General features: G+C 31.6%; 1 protein-coding gene across 1 annotated transcript; it reads right to left on the bottom strand.

Annotated features, from left to right (window-relative positions):
- Window positions 1-979: 979 nt before the first annotated feature.
- HELRODRAFT_175484 (hypothetical protein) lies at window positions 980-3,505 on the bottom strand (the record flags this gene model as incomplete). The annotated part of the gene is made up of 3 exons (XM_009022905.1): window positions 980-1,117; window positions 1,229-1,799; window positions 3,495-3,505. The coding sequence occupies 3 exons, from the start codon at window positions 3,503-3,505 to the stop codon at window positions 980-982; spliced, it is 720 nt and encodes a 239-aa protein (XP_009021153.1).
- Window positions 3,506-11,093: the final 7,588 nt, after the last annotated feature.

Consider the following 11,093-nt stretch of genomic DNA (forward strand, 5'->3'; position numbering starts at 1 on the left):
ATCAATCACGTGTCGAATCAAATTTTACTGAAGCTACAATTGGAACTGCTACTGGAGATAAATTGTCTTCTCATTTGGGGGCGATCGACGAAAATTCGTTTTTAAAGATTGAAAAGTACACAAATTATTTTAATACTGTTCCAACGTCATTGGAAAATGAGGATTCTTTTGTCTCCAATTTTAACGTTAACTCCAAATATTAATCTTGTTTACAATTCTCTTCATCTCATTAACGTTTATTAATGAGCCTTTTGACAAATATGCCTAATTCGAACGAGCATTTAATTGCACATATCTACAAACAATTTTGAGATTTTAGGTTGGTGAGAAAAACGATAGTTGCTTTTATTTGATATTAAAAAATTAAAAATGACGAAAAATTAAAATTTTGAAAATGTAAATTTTTTAAAAATTTCGTATTTTAAACAAACAAATATAGCAAAATATCTACCAATAAAATATTATTATTTAATATTACGTACACTTCCTAGTAGTTCTCGGAGAATAATTCACGTAATATAAACATTTAATAAAAACAGTCCGCAGCATGTCACAATGACTAAATTAAAATACCAACCAAATTATTTATACATAATATATATATATATATAGAATATATTCTAATTATGGCACATATATACAAAGTAAATCAAGAAATATTCAAAAAATGTGATATTTCTTAATATATACTTATATATTTAGATTTAATTAAATATGAATTAAACATTATAAATTCTAAATATTATATACATATTGTTATAACCGACCCCTTAAACTCTCGACGTGGATTCTTGATTCCTAAGCAGACTTATTTCAGATGACTTTGTTAGAAAGAAAACAGTGCTGGCAATCACTTGTGTGTATAGCCGTAATCGATCACACTTTCATTCGATCGTTAGAATACAGCACAATAACTAATCGACAGGTAAATCACGGAATACAACTATTCGTCAGTAGTTAAGTTTCTCTTGTCGACTAATTACATTGAGTTCTCTAGTCCTGATATTCTGTACTGCAGTGAGCTTCCAGCTATCGGAATCTTACCTCTGTCACCAGTGTGTAATCTCCTGAAGATCCCACTTCCAACACCAGTGTCGTAACCTCTTCGACCTCGTAACTACCAACACCGATGTTATAGCTTCAGTACTCGTGTGTGGTCTGGTGTCGTAACACGACACCACACGATACGACGCCACACGACATCACACCACGCCAGACGACACCACACCCACCACATGACACCACAATACACCACACCCGACGACACCACACGACACCACACCCGACGACCCACACCACACGTCACGATACGACACCACACGTCACGACACCACACGTCACGACAAGACACCACACCACACCCGACGACGCCACACGACACCACTCCACACGTCACGAAACAACGTAGTGTGGTGTGGTGTGGTGTGGCGTCGTGTCGTGTAGTGTCGTGTGGCGTCGTATGGTGTGGCGTAATGTCGTGTGGCGTTTTGTGGTGTGGCGTCGTGTGGTGTAATATCGTGTGGCATCGTGTGGTGTGATGTCTGGTGTGATGTCTGGTGTGATGTCGTCTGGTGTGATGTCGTCTGGTGTCGTGTGGTGTGATGTCGTCTGGTGTCGTGTGGCGTTTTGTGGTGTGGCTTCGTGTCGTGTGGTATCGTGTGGCGTCGTGTCGTGTGGTGTCGTCTAGTGTGGTGTCGTCTGGTGTGGTGTGGTGAGTTGTGGTGTCTGGTGTCGTCTGGTATGGTGTGGTGTCGTGTGACGTCGTATCGTGACGTGTCATGTGATGTGGTGGGTGTCGTCTGGTGTGGTGTTGTGTCGTGTGGTGTAGTGTGGTGTGGAGTCGTGTGGTGTGGAGTCGTGTGGTGTCGTGACGTGTGGTGTCGTGAGCTGTGGTGTGCTTTGAAAACTACCATGTGGTGTGCTTTGAAAACTACCACGTTGTTTCTTAGCTTCAGCTTGAAGCTCAATGGCAACAATCAAGATAACGACATCATCTTGTATTACAGAAATCACATGTCAACTGCATACAAAGTAGATGAAGCTATTCTTAACATATCATCAATAAAAATGTCACACCAACCAACCAACCCAAATAGTAAAGTTAAACTCCGAATTTATTTCAACAATAAAAAGACGTCTCACCTAATACTGAAAAACAACTGTAGTCCTAGAGATAACTCTGTGTTAAAGCGTAATCACATAATATATGAATTTAATTGCCCCTATGACGGCTGAGCACGTCAACATGACTCATATATCGGGATTACTACTGCCTCTCTGACTAGAAGGCTTACGATGCATAAACAGAGTGGTGCTATCCAATCTCATTTGGACTCAACACACTCAATCACTATTAGCCGTGAAATCCTCGACAGCAACACCAAAGTAATATACCAGAGCAACAACTACACGCATCTTAAAATTGCAGAAGCAGTCCTAATTGACATCAATAAACCAAAAATAAATATACAGCAAAAAATGACAACCTCAAGAAGAATTAGCTTACTCTTGAAAGTTGCTGACGAATTTATCACTGAAAAACTGAGAATGCAAGAAGAGATTTTGAACAAAACATTACTTCTTAAGCAGGAAAAAGCTGAAGTAATTTTCAAGTTCAAAAATAATACTAGTATATATATAAAACCAATAAATTTATAAACAATAATCAAAATTGAATAAATATTTTCACACAGAATCAGAACTTAAAGAATAGTTTACTGCAGAAATGTAAAGAAACACAAGAAGTTTTGCAAAAATACCGAAATAAAAATAATTAATTTGAGAAATGCTTTTAAATTATGAAAATTATTTTTTTAAATTCATATGAACGTATCTACCAGTATTTTTTTATAATGTTTTATCTATTATACTTATGCTTTATCATATTATTGATTATTCCCATTTATAAACTTTGCTGGAAGCAAAACTTAATTTAATTTAATTATTTTTACGTGTTTCTTCTATCATAGTCGAAGACGGATAAATAAACATAAAATAAACATTTAGTAAAAACAGTTCACAGCATACCACAATGACTAAATGAACGTACCAAACAAATTATTTATACAAATATATATACGAAGAGATTTAAATCCGGCGCTAGTTCCAAATGATAATTCAAAATATTAATTTAAAAGTGAATTTGACATTTATTTTTCAGGTCGAACTATTTGACTTCCTTGGATTTATAGTCTTATGAAATTGCATAGCTTTTAACAAACAGTATCTTACTGAACATAAAATGAATAAAGATACTATTTTCAAAAATTAAAAAAATTCTCAGTTTCATTTCATTGCAATATCGATGATGATGATGATGATTGTGACCTGACCGATTAAGAAAAATCAAATAAAATTTAATAAATAAGACGGGTTAAGACGGGTTGCAAATGCTAATGTAACCCATGTTTAAGAGTGCGCTAAAAAATGAAACGACGAAAAAGATAGAGATTCGCATTTTTAAGAAAACAAACAAGTAAAGAAGAAGCACTAACTTGAACGGCATTTAGTGAGAAGCCCCCTCGCCACGTCAAGGCAGCCGTTCATGAGGGGGTTAATAATAAAACGACAGTCTAGAAATAATATACAACTTAACTAAAATATAACGAAAATAAAATTGTGTTGATTGTTATGTACATTGGTGTTGTTGATGTTGTGTTGAACAAAATACAATACAAATAAACTAGAACGTAAGAAAGAAAGAATTAGAGTCCTTAACTTACCTATGTTCACTAAATTAACTCACCTACTTATGTTCAATTAGCTCAACTTACGAATTAATCCTACCTATTTGTACAATTACGAAGAAAAAAATAAAGAAAAGAGAATAAAACATCAAGCAAACAAAACAACGAACAACGATATGTATGTCCGTATGACCGCGCAATAATAAAAACAATAAAATAAACGAACAAATCTATAAATAATAAGTAACGAATAAAATAAACGAATAAATCTAGAAATAATAAGTAACGAATAAAATAAACGAACAAATCTAGTAATAATATGTAACGAATGGTCTAGAAATAATAAACTTAACTAAACGTAACTAAAATATAACGAAAATAATATTGTGTTGATTGTTGTGTTTGATTGCTGCTGTTGGTGTTGTGTTGAACAAAAGACAATGCAATACAAAACAATACAAAAAAACTAGAACATAAGAAAGAAAGAATTGAGTCCCTAACTTACCTATGTTTACTAAATTAACTCACCTACCTATGTTCAATTAGCTCAACTTACGAATTAATCTTATTTATTTGTCCAATTACGAAGAAAAAAGTAAAGAAAAGAGAATAAAACGTCAAGCAAACAAAACAACGAATATATGTATGTATGTATGTATGTATGTATGTATGTGTGTGTGTGTGTGTGTTTGTGTGTGTGTATGTATGACCTCGCAATAATAAGTAACGAATAAAATAAACCAATAAATCTAGAAATAATAAGTAACGAATAAAATAAACGAACAAATCTAGTAATAATAAGTAACGAATGATCTAGAAATAATAAACAAAACTAAACTTAACTAAAATATAACGAAAATATTGTGTTGATTGTTGTGTTTGATTACTGCTGTTGGGGTTGTGTTGAACAAAAAACAATACAAAACAATACAATACAAATAAACTAGAACGTAAGAAAGAAAGAAAGAATTGAGTTCCTAACTTACCTATGTTCACTAAATTAACTCACCTACCTATGTTCAATTAGCTCAACTTATGAATTAATCCTACTTATTTGTACAATTACGAAGAAAAAAGTAAAAAAGAGAATAAAACATCAAGCAATCAAAACAACGAATATTTGTATGTATGTATGTATGTATGTGTGTATGTATGTGTTTGTGTGTGTGTGTATGTATGACGGCGCCTTAATAATAACAATAAAATAAGCATCAAATATAGAAATAATAAATAACGAATAAAACAAACGAACAAATCTAGTAATAATAAGTAACGAACGGTCTAGAAATAATAAACAATTTAACTAAAAAATAAAATAAGGAAATAAAAAAAGGGACCAGGCGCCAAGGGAATGCCCTAAAGCGCCCGGTCGGATTTCAACGCATTTTCGGCTCCTATTTATACCAGTTCCATTCATATATTCTTATCATTTCAATCATTGACATCATTAAAAAACTTTATTTAATGTATAGGAAACATTATTATATGTGTTTAACAACAGTATATTAACTATACTAAAATGAATTCAACGACCGCCTACGAACTTCCTGATGGGAAGGTTCGAGTGTGTGTATACGTTTAGCTAGTTGAATTCAAATTCAATCGAGATCACTCCTTTTTCACATAACTATAGAAAAATGAAAATATGTATTTCTTTTACTTTATTTCTTTATATATTATACTTACAATCACTTCAATCATTAATATCTGTAAAAATTTTATTGATTCAATGTTATTGATTTTTGATTTTATTTAATACACTAATATACATTCTTGACAACAGAGCTACTCAAACTTCGAAACATTCTGATTGATATGTAGACATATAATCTTGGTAATTATTTGTATACATAAATTATAAATTCTTTATATATATTTTTTATATAACTTCATTATAAAACCAACAGAAATCAATGTTACATGTGTATGTACGCGCGCGGTTCAAATCAAATTATTCCGAGAGAATTCAAAATAATTTGACTCCATACACCTTACTTCACTTTAATTGTAAAATTTAAATGTATAAATATATATATATTTAATAACTACACAATCTATCTATTTATAGGAATCGAATACAATGTTTATTTCTGCTAATTCACTAACGTACTGTGAAACTACTTTTAAAATGACGTCATTTCCCCAAACGGTTTCGTTCCGAATTAACAATCCCGTTTCAATAATACTTATCTTTCAATAAATATTAAAAACAAAGTGATTTAATAAAATTTAAAAAACTTCCTTCCATATGTTGGTTGATCGTACGATCATCATGTACGTGCTTATGTAGCTTATGTATGTGTGTATGTGCGCGTGCGTGTGCGTGCAAGTATAAGTAATGTAAGTAGGTGTAATTATACGAACTCGTTGAATAAGTATTATTACTGCATGGCTACTGACCTTTTTGTCTATTGCTAATATTAATTTCGTTACTATATCAGCGTCACATTAAAAAATCGTGCTATACTGTGTGTTCGGTGATACACAGGTAATGATAACAATTCAGTCGAATCATGATACTATATATCGAAAACATCAAGATTTCAAGCGGTCCGGCCAATATTAGTGCCGACCGTTTTCTGTAGACCTTCTCGTAGAGGGTTCGATCGCGAGCCGAGTAAGTGCAATTATAGCTTGAAAGTCACTCGAATTCAAGTTGAAATTTGTCGAAATTAATTGAAACGAGTCAAAATGTGAATTATTTTGGAACGTTCATTATTAGATTGTTGATTGAACGACAACATTGACGATGTGAGAACAATTTTAACTGCGTGATAGACATTGAAAACGTTCTATTGTTAGGTAATCAGCTTATTTGATAAACATCAAATTTTTTTCCAAGTATTATGTCCAAATTTAAATAACTACTAAAACAAATGAATGATTAAATCAACAAACAAACGAACGAACTGAGAAACAAACAAATAATGTCACCAAAAAATTAACAAATACACACAAACACAAACATATACAAACAAAATTTTTTCATAAATGGTAGAGTAAGAAAGGAGCGGTTTCAAGTACACCAGCTTGGACACGCACACACACACACACACACACACGCACGCACACGCACGCACACAGAGCATACCAACCAAACAGTCAACCAAACTACCAACGAAACAACCGAACAACCAACCAACCAACGAAACAACCGATCTATCAACCAAACAGCCAAAGTATCAACCTTTCAACCAACCTACCAACCAGCCAAAAAACCAAACATACATACAAACAGATGTACAAAAAAAAAATAAATACGCATATGCACGTGTTTTTGAGTGAGTAAGTGTATAGCCTGCCTGATATACATATGAAATGAAACAAATGAATAAAGTTTTAATTTAATTTAAATCAGATAAAAATATAATTAAATAATAAACAAACAGGCAAACAAACAAACAATAAAACAAACATACTAACAAATCGACAAACAATACAAATAAACCAGCAAACAGACAAAAACAGACTTATTAGAAAATTAGTGTTTGTTTGTGTGTGTTTGTGTGTGTGTGTATGTGTGTGTGTGTGGTGTGTGATATAGACATAGGAAATGATGAAATTAAACGAAATAAAATAAACCAAAATTTTAATTAAAACCATCCGGTTAAAAATATATTTAAATAATTAACTCCAACACTAAGCTTATCTATGGAAACTGTGTGAATGACTGGATGGATGAACGAACTAACGAACGAATGAATGAATGAATGGTTGAACGAACGAATGAATGAACGAACAAACGACCAAATGAATGAATGAATGAACGGATAAATGAATGAGCGAACAAATGAATGAATAAATGAATGAGTATATTAATATATATAGACGTACACAAACATTTACATGTACATATATAAAATTTAAAATTGTTCAAGTAAGGAGCGGTGGCAAGTACATTTGGAATTCATAACGACAAATATGTACAATTGTAAATACACAGGCATACAAATATCTAAAATAATTTTTTAAATAATAAATCTATTTAATAATTAAATAAAAATATTATTAATTGCGTGTGTACGTTATCCGGTTTTCAAACCAAATAAGCCAATCAGGAAGTTAGGGTGGCGTTCCTTAATTTCCTACTAGTATAGAATTCATTCTTGTATAGTTAATATATTGTTGTTAAGCACCTATAATAATGTTTCATATAAGTTAAATAAAGTTTTTTAATGATGTCAATGATTGAAATGATAAGAATATATGAATGGAACTGGTATAAATAGGAGCCAAAATTGCGTTGAAATCCGACCGGGCACTTTGTGGCATTCCCTTAGCGCCTGGTCCCTTTTTTTTATTTCTTCATTTTAGTTAAGTTATTTATTGTTTCTAGACGTGTTCGTTACTTATTATTTCTAGATTTATTCGTTTATTTTATTCGTTACATATTATTTCTAGATTTATTCGTTACATATTATTTCTAGATTTATTCGTTCGTTTTATTCGTTACTTATTACTTCTAAATTTATTCGTTTATTTTATTCGTTACTTATTATTTCTAGATTTGATCGTTTATTTTATTGTTATTATTATTGCGCGGTCATACATACACACACACAAACACACACACACACACATACATACATATATTCGTTTTGTTTGCTTGATGTTTTATTCTCTTTTCCTTACTTTTTTCTTCGTAATTGTACAAATAGGTAGGATTAATTCGTAAGTTGAGCTAATTGAACATAGGTAGGTGAGTTAATTTAGTGAACATAGGTAAGTTAGGGACTATATTCTTTCTTATGTGTTCTAGTTTATTTGTATTGTATTGTTTTGTATTGTTTTTTGTTCAACACAACACCAACAGCAGCAATCAAACACAACAATCAACACAATATTATTTTCGTTATATTTTAAGTTAAGTTGTTTATTATTTCTAGACCATTCGTTACTTATTATTACAAGATTTGTTCGTTTATTTTATTGTTATTATTTTTGCGCGGTCATACATACACCCACACAAACGCATTCACATACATACATACATACATATATTCGTTGTTATGTCTCCTTAATGTTTTATTCTCTTATCCTTACTTTTTTCTTCGTAATTGGACAAATAGGTAGGATTAATTCGTAAGTTGAGCTAATTGAACATAGGTAGGTGAGTTAATTTAGCGAACATAGGTAAGTTAGGGACTATATTCTTTCTTTCTTATGTGTTCTAGTTTATTTGTATTGTATTGTTTTGTATTGTTTATTGTTCAACACAACACCAACAGCAGCAATCAAACACAACAATCAACACAATATTATTTTCGTTATATTTTAAGTTAAGTTGTTTATTATTTCTAGACCATTCGTTACATATTATTACTAGATTTGTTCGTTTATTTTATTAGTTACTTATTATTTCTAGATTTGTTCTTTTATTTTATTCGTTACTTATTATTTCTAGATTTGTTCGTTTATTTTATTGTTATTATTTTTGCGCGGTCATACATACACCCACACAAACACATTCACATACATACATACATACATATATTCGTTGTTATGTCTCCTTAATGTTTTATTCTCTTATCCTTACTTTTTTCTTCGTAATTGGACAAATAGGTAGGATTAATTCGTAAGTTGAGCTAATTGAACATAGGTAGGTGAGTTAATTTAGCGAACATAGGTAAGTTAGGGACTATATTCTTTCTTTCTTATGTGTTCTAGTTTATTTGTATTGTATTGTTTTGTATTGTTTATTGTTCAACACAACACCAACAGCAGCAATCAAACACAACAATCAACACGATATTATTTTCGTTATATTTTAAGTTTAGTTAAGTTGTTTATTATTTCTAGATCATTCGTTACTTATTATTACTAGATTTGTTCGTTTGTTTTATTCGTTACTTATTATTTCTAGATTTATTCGTTTATTTTCTTCGTTACTTATTATTTCTAGATTTGTTAGTTTATTTTATTGTTATTATTATTGCGCGGTCATACATACACACACACAAACACACACACACACACACACATACATACATACATATATTCGTTTTGTTTGCTTGATGTTTTATTCTCTTTTCCTTACTTTTTTCTTCGTAATTGTACAAATAGGTAGGATTAATTCGTAAGTTGAGCTAATTGAACATAGGTAGGTGAGTTAATTTAGTGAACATAGGTAAGTTAAGGACTCTATTCTTTCTTTCTTACGTTCTAGTTTATTTGTATTGTATTGTTTTGTATTGTTTTTTGTTCAGCACAACATCAACAACAGCAATCAAACACAACAATCAACACAATTTTATTTTCGTTATATTTTAGTTAAGTTGTATATTATTTCTAGACCTTCGTTACTTATTATTTCTAGACTGTCGTTTTATTATTAACCCCCTCATGAACGGCTGCCTTGACGTGGCGAGGGGGCTTCTCACTAAATGCCGTTCAAGTTTGTGCTTTTCCTTCTTCACTTGTTTGTTTTCATAAAAATGCGATTCTCTATCATTTTCTCAAATACTCTCAAACCTGGGTTATAATTAGCATACAAACATACAACAATACCTAGCAAACATGATACATACATGATACAAACATATTACATACATGATACAAACATGATACAAACATGATGCTAACATTATACAAACGTTATACAAACATTCACATTCTCAGAAAATTGAGTACTACATGAATCTCTTTACAAACTACCAGCTTAATTTTCTATATCAGCGCCACACTCCTAAAAATCAAACTATAGTGCGAGCTCGGTAATTCATGATATCTCGAAAATTACTGAACAAAATCGGAACGACTTTTTATGACAGTGGTCCGTTGGAGGTCGGCAATAGTCCGTAAGAGGTCGGCAGTGGTCAGTCGAAGATCTCCTGTCGTCCAAGGTTTTAATGCAAATGCAAACATACATACATACGCATACATTCAAACAAACGTACGTACGAACGCACGTACAGACATAAAGCGTTAATACTTTAATGTTTATTATTATGTGTATGTTTGTGTCTTACATTTTCATGTTGTCTGTGTGGTGTTCAGAGCGAAGAACGCAATCAACAATAGTGACCATCCTCTATATGTACAATGTACATTTATTTATATTTTATATGTGTGTAGCGTTTTATAAAATACATGCAAGTACTAATTAATTACCCCTATTACCTCTTAGACGTGACCGTAGCTTTGCGTTATTCTATGTTATTTGTAACCTTTGGTTCCAAACGAACTGCTTGGGTACGTCCGCCATTTTAAAGATCTTCGTTAAAGAAGGTGGAAGAGATATTTTGACGGCAAAGGAAGAGTTTTTTTGTTACAAAAATGGTTATTCATCTAAGAAGATACAAAAGGTCTATTTTTTGTAACTTTTTTTATTTATTTTATAACAATTTAACGTAACATAATGATAAAGTGGGCTCAGAGGGTTAGTCATCATAAAATAAATAAAATAAA

The sequence above is a fragment of the Helobdella robusta genome (genome assembly GCF_000326865.2).
Source record: "Helobdella robusta unplaced genomic scaffold HELROscaffold_33, whole genome shotgun sequence".
Lineage (NCBI taxonomy): Eukaryota > Metazoa > Annelida > Clitellata > Rhynchobdellida > Glossiphoniidae > Helobdella > Helobdella robusta.